General features: G+C 53.9%; 1 protein-coding gene across 1 annotated transcript in view; it reads left to right on the top strand.

The window, feature by feature from the left end:
• Positions 1 to 13,898, top strand: part of Abcb9 (ATP binding cassette subfamily B member 9) — a 34,297-nt gene that overhangs the window by 11,461 nt on the left and 8,938 nt on the right. Inside the window, exons 4-11 of the mRNA XM_040731163.1 lie at positions 363 to 493; positions 1,366 to 1,571; positions 3,532 to 3,729; positions 4,794 to 4,922; positions 6,598 to 6,786; positions 7,707 to 7,880; positions 11,573 to 11,732; positions 13,431 to 13,567. Coding sequence (XP_040587097.1) covers positions 363 to 493; positions 1,366 to 1,571; positions 3,532 to 3,729; positions 4,794 to 4,922; positions 6,598 to 6,786; positions 7,707 to 7,880; positions 11,573 to 11,732; positions 13,431 to 13,567 — 1,324 coding nt within the window. The remainder of the gene's footprint in view (positions 1 to 362; positions 494 to 1,365; positions 1,572 to 3,531; positions 3,730 to 4,793; positions 4,923 to 6,597; positions 6,787 to 7,706; positions 7,881 to 11,572; positions 11,733 to 13,430; positions 13,568 to 13,898) is intronic.

Raw genomic sequence — 13,898 nt, 5'->3', positions numbered from 1 at the left:
GAGGGAGGGCAGGAGGGTGGAGGTGCAACCCAGCCTCAGTCCAGCACCATGGCAACCTCTCAACCTGGCTTTGGTTGAGCCACATCTTAGACAACTCCGGCCCCTGAGAATGTCCTCTTTCCCTCCCCGGCTGGTTGTGAATATGCAGCCCAAAGGACTAGCTTCCTAAACTGTTCTAGAAGGGTCTGGCTGACGGTGTTGAGTCCCTCACCCTTGCTGAGGGACTTCCTGGGGAGTGAAGGGGTCTAGACCCCAACACTACTCCTAAAGGGTGCCTGTCCTCTCTACTTTGGGGGGCCAGGGGGTGGGGGCTGCTGCCTGCCGGAAGGACACCGGCTATACCGTCTCTCATCTGCAATCAGCTCATTGGCCGCAGGTATTCGGGGCGGCATTTTCACCCTCGTATTTGCCAGACTGAACATTCGCCTCCGGAACTGTCTTTTCCGCTCATTGGTATCGCAGGAGACGAGCTTCTTTGACGAGAACCGTACAGGTTGGTCCCTCCTGGGGACTTTGGGTGTCCAGGGTGACCTAGCTTCTTTGTGGGGCCCAACAGTACCATGGCTTGCCCTGCCAGCCCTTCCTCTGGTCCATTTCAGGGTGGAGCCCTGGAGTGCTAAGCCGCCTGGGGAGGTTTGGGGGTGATCTGTGCCTGCCACAGGACCCTTGCCAGGCCACTTGAGGTCTCTGCAGTGGGTGAGGCCTTGTGAAAACCTCAGGGGTCGGTGCTGTCTGAGAGGGGCCTGCAGAGCCCCAGTCCCTGTGGACTGAGTGATGAGGGAGCCTAAGCAGGGAGAAGAAGAGGAATCCACCATGGTCTCAGGCACTGGACCAGCCCAGCCGTGTCCCACACCTCACCTTCAGGGCCTGTCTCCCCCTTGTAGAAGCCATACCTGACAGCTGTTGCAATGCTCCTAACCCAGTACCCCACATTGTGTGAGACACCTGCTATATGTTCCTCTCAGAGCTCAGGGGGCTATTTCTAAGGTGGGTGTGGGGTGTTTATCCACTCTGCCAGCTGTGATGAGTAAGTGTGTGGCACCAAGCTGACCCTTCCACAGCTAACATTCAGCTGCCGTTTCCACTCAGTGGGCAGGCAGATGCTGCAACCATGTGTGGTGACATACACCTGTGATCCTGTCAAGGCCAGCCTGGGCTACTTGAGGCCTGGTCTCAAATAAAACAAAGGAAAAAATGGTACTAGGGACTGGGGCTGGCTCCCTAGCCTTCCAGGCTAGGCATTCCCAGAAGGCACGGTGGGGAAGACCTGACTCACACTATCTCAGAAGCTCCTTAGCGTCCCCTGTGCCCACCTGGCAGCTCTGGGCATCCTTGCCACAGAGGGCTGAGCTGCCTGTGTTCCAGGGGACCTCATCTCCCGCCTCACCTCTGACACCACCATGGTCAGCGACCTGGTCTCCCAGAACATCAACATCTTCTTGAGGAACACAGTCAAGGTCACGGGTGTGGTGGTCTTCATGTTCAGCCTCTCCTGGCAGCTCTCCCTGGTCACCTTCATGGGCTTCCCCATCATCATGATGGTGTCCAACGTCTACGGCAAGTACTACAAGGTAGGCGCCATCCGCTCCCCAGCCAGGGCCTGTGTCTGCTGCAAGAGCCTAAGGGGCTAGACCAGGCTGTCTGAAGGCAGTGTGTGTCCATTTGCCTCTTTATGTGGTCACTGGGGATCCCCTGGGCACCTGTGTCCAGCTCCGGGAAGCAGTGAAGTAGGCCCCACCTTCAGGGCTCATGTCAAGTGACAGCTGGCCCCGGGTCGTGGTAATAGCAGCACTGGTGTCAGCCAGGCGTGGTGGCTCCCAGCTGTAATCCAGCACTTGGCCTGAGGACTGGCACTACACTACAAAGCAAGGCAAGGCAGACCGAGTGGGGTGGCTGCTGGGACCCGAGGAAAGGGGACCGTGTCTCAGGGCACAGCACACACCACAACTCTGTGGCAGGAATGTGCCTGTGTGTCTGCTGTAGGTGACGACGGGGAAGGGACAGGTGATGAGGGCCCAGGCTGGCGCTGGGGTTTAAGTGACTTGCTTTTGTGATCTAGGATGAGGCAGTCTGCAGTCTGCTCCACCGCCGCCTGCTAACTGGGCCCACTCTCCCTGGCTTCCTGGCTTTGCAGGAGCCCCAGAGCTGAGCTCAGACATGCAGGTCAGGGCCCCATGACAGGCTCAGGCACCACTGGGGAGGGGACTCAAGAGCAGGCGCTGCCAGCTGCCTTAGGTGGGTCTCTGTTCCCAGCTCCGGAGCTCTCCCCTCCGTAAACACATTTCCTTCAGCCTCCAGCCTTGGGAAAGGCCACCTCCCCTCAGCCTCATCTCGGGTTCTCCACCAGCTCCTCGCTGAGGGGAAAGTAAAAGGTTGGGATGGAGACTGATCCCTTCCCTGCCCCTGCCCCTGCCCCTGCCCCCACCTTCCTGCAGTATTGCTGGCCTCTGTCTCTGCCCACCTCAGGCCCCACCTCCAAGTAGGTGGAGCCTTGAAGAAATTCTTTAGGCTCTACCCTCTCTACAAACCTCATGTACGACCTGGGGCTGCTAGAGGGCTCGGGAGGTAAAAGTACTTGCTGTGCAACCCTGGTGACCTGAGTTCAGTCCCCAGAACCCAGCAAGTGCAAGGACACAATCAGCCCCATAAAACCGACCACACCCATGCTAGGAGATTTGTGCCCATGTCCCCACCACAATAATTGAAGATTAAAAAAAAAACACAGCAGAAGCAGACATGACTCGGGGCCCTACCTGGTTCCTCCCGGGTGTGGTGTGCCTTGCCTGCTCCCTGTGACCAAGTGTGACACTCAGATCGTGGAACCAGCCACAGCCCCATGCCATCCCGCCCTGCGGGGCAGCACTGCTGGCCTGCCTAGACAGCTCTTGTGTCAATTACTGTGGGACAGAGCAAAGCGGGGCAGCTTCCCCTCCAACTGCCTCTGCTTACTGTACGAGCAGATTCCCAGCCTGTGGTGCTCACAGTGCACACGTCTGCATCTCTCACCTCATCCAGTCCATGCTAGGAACAAACACCGTCCCTTAGCACTTGGTGTTTCTTGGATTGTGTGCAACCTGAGCAACATTCAGGGCCAGGTGTGGAAGCTCCTTTTCTGGAAGATTTACCTCAAACTGGAGTCAGTGTTCTCCTTCAGGCACGGTGGGTGACTTCAGAATCACCCAGGGGCTGGAGAGATGGCTCTGCAGTTAGGAGCACTGGCTGTTCTTCCAAAGGACCCAGGTTCAATTCCCAGTACCCACAGGGCAGTTCACAACTGTCTGTATCTTCAGTTCCAGGGGATCTGACATCCTCACAAGACATACATGCAGGCAAAACCCCAAAGTGCATTAAATAAATAAATAAATAAATGAATGAATCACCTAGCCCTTAGAAGTTGGCCTACACCCCAAGAACTCCACTTCCCTTGAGTCTGTCCTATCCATTAGAAGGAAATGGGGTTGGGGTGCGCAGTGTGGGATGGAGGTGGGTCCAGGAGTGTAGTGAGGCTGTCCTGCCCATTCCTGTCCACAGAGGCTCTCCAAGGAGGTCCAGAGTGCCCTGGCCAGAGCCAGCACCACGGCCGAGGAGACAATCAGCGCCATGAAGACGGTGCGCAGCTTTGCCAATGAGGAGGAGGAGGCAGAGGTGTTCCTTCACAAGCTACAGCAGGTTTACAAGCTGAACAGGAAGGAGGCAGCAGCCTACATGTCCTATGTCTGGGGCAGCGGGGTATGTGTGCTCAGATGCCAGGGGTGAGGGGGTGGGCAACAGTCCGGGTCCCCACATACGGGTGACAAGTCATCTGAGAGTCCTTCCTAGAAACATATGGCGCCCTTCAGACGCCTCTGTCCCCGTCTATGGGAGGTGGCAGGGTAGGTAGGAGCTTGCTTCCCCAGACTAGCTCTGGCCTAACCTAGACCTCAGCCCCTCCCTAGAGAACTTGGTTTGTCCCTGTCCCAGTAGCCTGGGAGGTGGGACCTAGACCGGCCTGGAGTGGTGGGGGCAGGAAGTACAGTGTCATGGGAGGAAGTAGCTGGAGGGGTACAAGGGAGCCAGGAGGCACTACCTGAGACACTACCCCTAAACATGCCAGCCAAGCAGAAGAGAATGGACAAGTGTCAGCCAGCTGCTGAGCCCCTGCCAGTTCTTCCACAGGAGGGCTCTTTCTGTTGTACAGGACACTTGTCTAGCCCTTGGAGTGGGGAAGGGCTGTTGGAGATTCTGGGAAGGTAGTGGTTTGTCTCATCACTCAGACCTCCCTTCCCCAAAGACCCAAGACACTGCTCTTCTTCAGGAGTCTAGTTATAGGAACAAAAATCCTCACTGTCCTGCTCTGCCTGCCTGCTGTGTGACCTTAGTTGGTGCACCAACCTCTCTGATCCATGCTCTTTACAATGAACACTAATAGTCCTGCCTGGCCAGGCAGAGGAACTTGAGAGTAGCATGTGCCAGCCAGGGCCTTACAAAGAAAGCCTTGTTCTGCTGCCAAACCCATAGCCTGCTCCAGCTAGGGGCCTTTGTAGGGGATTCTGGGGGCAGGAAATTGAGTGACAGATGGGGCAATGAAGTTTTCTGTTTGTGGCAGAGTATGCAGAGCCCTTAAGGCTGCCTTCCAGCACCCAGTGAAATGGCTCAGTGGGAAAAGACACTTGTCACCAAGCTTAGTGACTTAAGTTTCAAAAGAAGCTCCTCTCCTGTTCCCCTGGTCCCACTCACAGAGTGGGGACACAATGGAGGGCAGGGCCCTGGGTGGCTGAGGCCTGGGAGCATAACCCAAGCCCCTCCCTCTACAGCTCACACTCCTGGTGGTCCAGGTCAGTATCCTCTACTATGGGGGCCACCTCGTCATCTCAGGGCAGATGAGCAGCGGCAACCTCATCGCCTTCATCATCTACGAGTTTGTCCTGGGAGACTGCATGGAGGTGAGGGGCTGGGGGCTGGGGGAGGGCGCGCAGGTGAGATAGGTTTGGATTATATTGGGTGGGAGTGATTTTAGCCAAATAGAATGAGTGCATGCAAGATTGCTTCAGACCCATCTCAGAAATTCAAATATGGTTCTGGGATAACGATGCCAGAGAAACAAGCTCTGAGGGACACATGACGTCACTGTTGGAACACACGGGCATCGTGAGTGTGTACTATGTAATGACGTCACTGTTGGAACACACGGGCATAGTGAGTGTGCACTGTATCCTCACACTGTCTTCAGGGCAACCATGTGCTCTGTTGGTATTAACTCATGTCCCTGAGGTAGACACTATTACAACTCCTAAGGGGCTGAACACAGGAGCCAAGCAGGCATCCTGGCTCAGACTCTGCCGCCACTTCCTACTGTGTGAGATCAGCTAAATTCTTGCATTCTCTGTGCTTCTAAGAGAAGCAACCTCATTGCTTACAAGTGCTCAGTGAAGAGGGCGATGGTTAGGGTGCATGTTTATATTGGGTGCATGTGTAGCCAGAGAGAATATACAGAGTCTTCAGTAAGAACCATTTAAAAACTCAATTAGGGCCGAGGCTGTGGCTCCAGTGGTAGCGAGCTTGCTGAGCTTGTGTGAGTCAGGTCTCACCTCACACTGGATCACGGGGCTGGCTGGTGCAGGCCTCCCTCAGCACTGGATCACGGGGCTGGCTGGTGCAGGCCTCCCTCAGCACTGGATCACGGGGCTGGCTGGTGCAGGCCTCCCTCAGCACTGGATCACGGGGCTGGCTGGTGCAGGCCTCACCTCAGCACTGGATCACAGGGCTGGCTGGTGCAGGCCTCCCTCAGCACTGGATCACGGGGCTGGCTGGTGCAGGCCTCCCTCAGCACTGGATCACGGGGCTGGCTGGTGCAGGCCTCCCTCAGCACTGGAGAGGTGGAATTGGGAGGCAGATCAGGAACTAACAGCTGGCAGCTTGGGCATCAACTCAGAGTCCCCGGCACGGCAGCTGGGTTACCTCTCAGACTCTGCTATTGCCAGAGGCAGGAGCCCAGGCCGGCCACACCATGACTGTCCCTTTGTGGACTTCCTTCCCCTCCCCGACACCTGGACATGGTGGGACACACCTTTAATTCCAGCAGTAGAGACAGGAGGCTCTCTTGTGAGTTTCAGGACAGCCTGGTCAAATTGTAAAATCCTGTCAAAAGGACATCTTCAACCAACCTGGGCTACAAAAGGCCATGGAAAAACAGTTGCCAGGCTGGCACACGCCTTTATACCAGCACTCGGGAGGCAAAGGCAGCAGATCTCTGGGGTTTGAGACCAGCCTGGGTTACATAGTAAGTTCCAGAACAGCCAGGGATACATAGACTTAAAAAAAAAAGAAAGAGAAGGTTTGATTCCCCTGTGCTGTGCTCACCACAGGCACCTGCGTGGGGCGTGCACACCCCTGCGGGGTGGCGGTAGAATCAGCAGGGCCAACCCTGGGCCCTGGCTCGTCATGCTGGGACACAGTGGCATCACTTTTTCCTGCCACCTTCACTTTTTCATGATCACTGAGTGCCGCTCCAGGAGGTGGCATCTCCCCCAAGGCTGCAGTCTGTGACCTCCCCACACTCGTCACTGTGGGTGTCAGGGACAGCTGTCAGTGGGACCAGGGTGTGTGTCTTCCTTGCAGTCCGTGGGCTCTGTCTACAGTGGCCTGATGCAGGGAGTGGGGGCCGCTGAGAAGGTGTTCGAGTTCATCGACAGACAGCCAACCATGGTGCACGATGGGAGCCTGGCCCCTGACCACCTGGAGGGCCGGGTGGACTTTGAGAATGTAACCTTCACCTACCGCACTCGGCCCCACACGCAGGTCCTACAGGTAAGAACAGCTTGAGGTCTGCCAGAACCATCCTTCCTACCGCTTGGTTGTGTGGGCAGGAGCAAGTAAGGCCCCGCCCTGGGCTGCACTGAGGAACTGAACCTCAGGGAGACCTGTCAGAGAGGGCCGGACACGGCTCAAGCAGAGTGCCTGCCTAGCGGGCTTTCATTCCCAGTGCCAAAAACGGACATGTGTGTTGTGAGCAGGGGTCACAGGTTCTTTAGTGCCTTAACCAGAAGCCAAAGGAGTGCGGTAGTCATGGAAGCACAGCCCTTAATTTGCATGCCACGCCCCTTCAGAAGCACTGGCAAGGAAATGAAGGATCTGGGTTCTGCTGAGGGGAGAGGCACTAACATCCAAGCAGGGCTTCTCCTCAGAGGTGACCTCTGAGCAAGACCTGTCCAGGAAGTGGGAGCCGAGCAGGTGGCTCTCTGCAGAGCACACTCCAGACAAAGGCGACACAAATATAAAGGAGCCGCTGAGCCAGTCCTGGCGGCTTGGGCTTGTCATTCCAGCTATGGAGGCCCAGGGCAGGAGTTCAAGGGCCCCCTGGGCTGCAGAGCAATGAGGACCAGGACAGTCAGTGAAAAGAGAGCTGGGCTATAATTCCACCTTTGGGAGTCTGCAGCAGGAGGATTGCCACTAGTTCAAGGCTGGCCTAGGCTATGCAGTAAGTTGTAGACTGCCCTGGGCCCCAGTATGGAGATGTAGCTCAGTTACTGGACCTTTGGTTAGCATGCATAAGGTTCTGGGTTCGATTCACAGTACCTCAGAAAAAAAGTAAAGTCAAACACCCCCCGACCTGGCGTCCTAGGAAGACCTCTCAGGTGCTGCCAACAGTACCAACTGAGGCAGAGGCGATGGAGTGGGCTGGGGATGCCCTCCTGCCTGTGAGACCTGAACACCTTGTGTCTCTGCAGAACGTCTCCTTCAGCCTGTCCCCAGGCAAGGTGACAGCCCTGGTGGGGCCCTCCGGCAGTGGGAAGAGCTCCTGTGTGAACATCCTAGAGAACTTCTACCCGCTGCAGGGCGGCCGAGTGCTGCTGGATGGCAAGCCCATCGGCGCCTATGACCACAAGTACCTGCACCGCGTGGTGAGTGTCACATGCCCTGTCCTCCTACCTTCCCTTCCTGTGAGCCACAGACGCAGAGAAGGGTGCAATGTAAAAGCCATCACTGGTGGACCTCACCACATAGAGCGTTCTGACAGTCACAAGACACCGTGCCCATTCTCCTCCCCTAGGGGTAAAGCCTCACCTGACCCATTTCTGTGATTGGCATTAGCTTAACCCCAGACTGCATGTCTCCACCTCACCCAGCTTGAGCTTCCTTCAGGCAGGGTCAGAGTGCATGAGGTCCCTCCTGTTGTCATGGCTCCTCACCTGCAGGTGGACAGCCGTGCACTGAAGTCCTGGGCATGAGTAGGCCTTCAGTGTTTCCATCAGCAGACACTCACTGTACAGTAGTGGGCTTAGTAAGAAGGGTGTTCATACAGAGCAGCTTGGCAGTATTCACCTTGTCACCCTCTCTTCCTCCCGACACTACTCACATCTTTTTTTAATGACACAATTTTATCACAGTTGCTTTCAGGACCATGGCCTCTCTTCCCCTTGTATAATGGTTCTTGGGGTTTTTGTTTTTAACATTTGTGTGTATGTATGTTATGCTTGCCATGCAGAGGTCTCCCTCCACCATGTGGGTCCTAGAGATGGAACTCAGGGCATCAGGGTTGGCAACAAACACCTTTACCTGCCAAGCCGTTACCAGCCCTTCTTTTGACTTTTTGAGAAGGGGTCTCTCATGTAGCCCAAGATGGCTTCAAACTCTTGGCAGTCCTCCTGCCTCAGGCTCCCGAGTGCTAGGATTATGTCTGTCTGTCACCACATTGAGATGTATTAGTATATTCTATACTAAACAGTGTAGTATAGAAACTACTCACTAAGTGTGGACATTGTATTCGGAGTCCAGAGGGGACTGAGAACGCGGTATGCCACAAGTGTGTGGCTCTGCAGGTGTTTAGAGGACAGACATGGGCAGCATGGGCTCTGGAATCAGCGGATGCTGGTCCCGTCCCGAGGATGCAGAGGGCCTATCTAGCGTCTGCCCTCCCACCCAAGTCACAGGTGGCCTTGCTGTGTTTACCAGTGCTGAGGGATGCTCTCTGTTAGAATCACTGTCTGTCATCTGTCCACACCTTCCGCTCTGGCAGGAGTTTGGGTCATTTTACTTTTTAAACATCACAAGAGTATAGCAATTGAGTGGGGTTGGAAGGTGTGCTCTCATGTCATGGTAGATGACTTGGATCACTGTTTTGCCTTTCAAATACAAGGAACAAGGAACCCAGGAGTGGTGGCGCACACCCTTAATCCCAGAACTCTGGAGGCAGAGGCAGGAGGACCTCCGTGAATTTGAGGCCAGCTTGGTCTTACAGAGTGAGCTCCTGGACAGCTAGGACTGCACAGAGAAACCCTGTCATAAAACAATAACAAAAATTCCTTCTGTTCAAGTGTGAGGAACAGAGCTGGAATCCCCAGGACCTATGTAAATGTTGAGTAGCTGTGGCAGCCTGCCTGTAATTCCAGCCTCAGATGGCAAAGGATGCCCAGAGTGAGCCGCTGTTGTGTTGAGACTAGCCACATGGGCAGGCTCAGAGTGCGGTGGAGAACTGCTACCTCAGTGAATGGGGTGGAGAGAGGTAAAGGAGACCCCTGACATCAGTCTCTGGCTCTGCACACATACCACACACATGCACACATACATGTACAGGAGAGCCCTTCCCTTCCCAGCAGGGTGTGTGTGTGTGTGTGTGTGTGTGTGTGTGTGTGCGCGCGCGCACATGCATAACTAAGCATGCTCGAATGTACATGTATGCATTAACAGGGCTAGAACCCAAGGCCTCTATTTAGATAACTGGTCTACCACTGAGATAGCTGAGCGCTAGTCTCCGTGTGGCAGGACCCAGAGGCTGGGAAGTCTCCCTGCATTAAACATATGTAAGCAGAGACGGGTGGCAGGTGGGCGGTGTCCCAGCATGTGACACGTTGGGCTGTAGTCGAGTGGCTCGGATTCCCCGACAGTGTCAGTCCTAGCTCTGCTAAGTGGTGAGTGTGCGGAAGTAGCTTTTTGAGAGCTTTCTCACTTCCTGATGACTAAAGACATGAAGCCCCATTTAGACGCTTACTAGTCATCTGGTTTTCCTCAGGGGAATGCTGTCTCCTTACTTTATGCTTTTTAAATTATCAAAAGCACAATCTGTCAAGTGCCATACCATAGCCATGATTTAGTGATTTTTCTCATATTTTAGTGATTTTTTTCCTTTCGTGTGTATATTTATGTGTTTATGCATTCTTGCATGTGTGGCATACATGTGTGTAGGTGTGTATGCTCATGTGTGAGGATGCATGTGGATTTCTAGAACCACCCTAGATCACTATTTTACCTTATAATTCGAAGCAGGATCTCTCAGTCCAACCCAGAGTTCACCAAATGGCTAGTCTTACTAAGCATCTCTAGGGACCTGCCCTCTGCCTCCTGAAGCTTCCTGCCCGCCCAGCACCACCATGGGTCCCCCAGTCTGTACAGCACGCTTGTTAACCACCAGGCTACCTCCCCAGCCCTTCAGTGCATTTTATAACGAAGACACGAGAGTTCTCCACCTCCCCGGTCCAGTTGTAGCTCAGGATTGTCCAGTGAATTCCTTGCCAATTTATTTCCTGTCTTTATATAAAGGTGTCAGTATTTAAAGGCACAAAAAAGCCAGGGGGGTGATGGTGCATGCCTTTAATCCCAGCACTTAGGAGGCAGAGGTAGGTGAGTTCGAGGCCAGCCTGACCTACAGAATGAGTTCCAGGACAGGCTCCAAAGCTACACAGAGAAACTCTGTCTCAAAAAACCAAAACAAACAAACAAACAAATAAAGGCACAGATACAATAAAAACAAAAATATATATTACCACATCAACTGCCTGTTTAACCAATCCCCAGCTTTTGGGCAGCCACGTTGTTTTCAGCCACTCACTTCACAGAGCGACAGTGTGTGTGCTCCCTATTGTTTATGCTGCGTGTGCTGGGGCGTGCACACATGACCACACTATACATGTGGTGATCGGAAAAACTAGTGGGAGTGGGATTCTCTTCCTCTATGTGAGTCCTGGGGATTGAACGCAGATCTTCAGGCTTGGTGGCAGCACCCTCACTCGCTGGGCCATCCCTACTGTTCTTTCTGTGAACCCCCAGATCACAGGCCCCACTGTCTTTGAAGGGAAAGGTGAGTCTGCTGAGGATGCTGGAGACTAATCACAGCCCTCTGGAGGCTCAGACAGGAGGGCTCTCAGGATTTCGAGGCCAGCCTGAGCTACACACTGAGTTCTAGGCCAGCCTGGATGCCAGAGAAAGACCTTCTCTCAAAAGGGGGGTGGGGGCTGAGTAGAATTAGGGCAACTGCCAGGGAGATCTGCTATGGCCTCCTGCACCCTCACCTGACAAAGTCACAGAGCTATCCCCCCCATAGTCAGGGGGAAACTTGGTTTAACTCAGCGCAGTAAGAGCTGCTGGCTCCAGATTGTCATTCTAGGCGGCCTGAGGTCTAGGAGGGTCTGGGTACCAAGGGCCCCATCAAGGAAGGAAGGGACAGCTGAGAGCAGCCAGCATGTGGGTCAGGTTTCCAACCTGAGACTCCTGGCACCAGTCAGGGTGGGGTGGGGTGGGGTTGGGGTGCTGCCGGTGACAGCTGGGAGCTTCATCACCAGCCTCCTAGCCACCTTGCTCTCCACTCCCCCACCCACAGATCTCTCTGGTAAGCCAGGAGCCCGTGCTGTTTGCCCGCTCCATCACAGACAACATCTCCTACGGCCTGCCCACTGTGCCCTTCGAGATGGTCGTGGAGGCCGCACAGAAGGCCAATGCCCATGGCTTCATCATGGAGCTTCAGGACGGGTACAGCACAGGTAGGACAATGCCACTCTGATTTAGGGACAACCATCATTTAATTTTCCTTCCATCAACATGAAATTCACATCACAGGAACATGAGCATGTCAGTTAGCCTCAGTGGCATGTGATATTTGATAAGGCAGAGTGGCACATAGATCTCTGAGTTCAAGGCCTGCCTGGTCTACATAGCAAGTTCCAAGTCAGCCAGGGCCATGTGGTAAGACTCTGTCTGAAAAATGAACAAACAAGGAGCTGGAGAGATGACTTAAAATACATCGCTGCTCTTTGGAGGACCAACCAGGGTTGGATTCTCAGTACCCACACAGTAGCTTACAACTGTCTACAACTCCTGTCCCAGGTGCCTCTGGGGCACCAGGCATGTGGTACATAGGCATACCTGCAGGCAAAACATCCACACAAAGTAACAGTTTCTTAGGTTTTTAAATTATAATCTGTGTGCATTGGTATTTCGCTTGCATGCATGTCTGTGTGAGGGTGTCAGATCTTGGAGTTTCAGACAGCTGTGAGCGGCTATGTGGGTGCTGGGAATTGAACCAGTACTGTCAACCGCTGAGCCATTGCTCCAGCCCCTCTTGTTTGTTTTTTGAGACAGGGTTTCTCTGTATAACAGTCCTGGCTGGCCTTGAACTCACAGAGATCTGTCTGCCCGTTTCCCAGGTGCCGAGATTAAAGGCGTGCTCAGTGGCTCAACTGAGTGTCTGGCTCAGTTTTTATTTTTGTTTTGTTTTTTTCAAAGAAACAAAATTTCCGTTTATCTGGGTATGTTGGTGCAGGGAGATTGCTATAATTCTAAGCTAGCTGGGGAGACCCTGTCTCAACAAGCTGTGTGTGTGTGTGTGTGTGTGTGTGTGTGTGTGTGTGTGTGTGTGTGTGTGTGTAAGTGTAAGGACAGCTTTCAGGAGACATTTCTCTCCTTCCAGTCTCCTTTGGGACTCAGAGACTGAACTCACCGTCCAGCTTGTGCAAGTGCGTTGACCTGCTACAACATCTTCTAGCCCTTTCTTAGATTTTCTGACATTTATTACTATGTAGCCCAGGCTGACCTTGAGCCTGCATTATCCCAGTTTCGCAGAGCAGACTGCAGGAACTACAACTGAACACCACACCTTCACACCCGGGTTTTTATGTCTTCATTCCGCCCTTTTATAGACCAAGCTCAGCCTCTAATTATGCACCTGGTGGCTTTTGTCCTTAGTGCATCTTAATGACCTTTCCTATTGGTTCAAGTACTCGTCCCACCCCTCCCCGTCCCTTCTTTCCTCCTCTTTTGGCTTTTATATTGATTTACTGACTCAGTTTCCTATTGACAGATATTTGAGTCCTTATTAATATTTGTCTTGGTAATGACAGTAATCACATCCAGCACTGGGTCCTCTGCCTGATCTGTAGGGACTTACACACTGTGATGGTGACAGCAGTGTGTGTCAGGGCAGATCGTCACAGTGGAGTTACCTAGTGTGCGTTCTGGAAGACTGTCCCCTGCCAGCCACAGAGCAGCAACAGTGCAGTGCATTGCCACACTTTAGGCACCTATCTGGTGCATGTGGGGTAATCTGCATGCCGCGTGGCATCTCTCCCTGAGCTGTCCTCTGTGATGGTCCCAGCTGGGGACGCTCAGAAATGACGCCACAACTGGTGCTGACAAGGAGAAAGAAGCCTCTTAATAACTCACCCTGTGCCTCCTTCATGCAGAGACCGGGGAGAAGGGAGCCCAGCTGTCAGGTGGTCAGAAGCAGCGGGTGGCCATGGCGAGGGCCCTAGTGAGGAACCCACCTGTGCTCATCCTGGACGAAGCCACTAGTGCTTTGGATGCAGAGAGTGAATACCTGGTAAGTCCAGGTAGTGGGGCTGCTGGAGGGAGGTAGTGGCAGCTGGCCAGGCTCCCTGAGAGCTGGCTATAGGTCACGAAAGAGAAGCAAGGAGCTCTGGGCATGGACACTTTGGGGCCTGGGCCCCCAGCCCTAAGCAGAGCTACAACCAAGTGACATGGAAATGTCAGGCCAGAGGATCTGATTGGAAACACCACCCTGTGTGTGTGTGTGTGTGTGTGTGTGCGCGCGTGTGTGTGCGTGTGCCCCAAGGCCTTGCACTAGTGCCCACCCCCCTGCAACTTACAGCATGGTCCTAAGCTGCTCTTCCTTCTAAGCCAGTGTTCAGTGA

Source organism: Mesocricetus auratus, unplaced genomic scaffold, assembly GCF_017639785.1.
Source record: "Mesocricetus auratus isolate SY011 unplaced genomic scaffold, BCM_Maur_2.0 Super-Scaffold_100025, whole genome shotgun sequence".
NCBI classification, from domain to species: domain Eukaryota; kingdom Metazoa; phylum Chordata; class Mammalia; order Rodentia; family Cricetidae; genus Mesocricetus; species Mesocricetus auratus.
The sequence above is the reverse complement of the archived record's forward strand: the minus strand, read 5'-3'. Positions and strand labels throughout refer to the sequence as shown.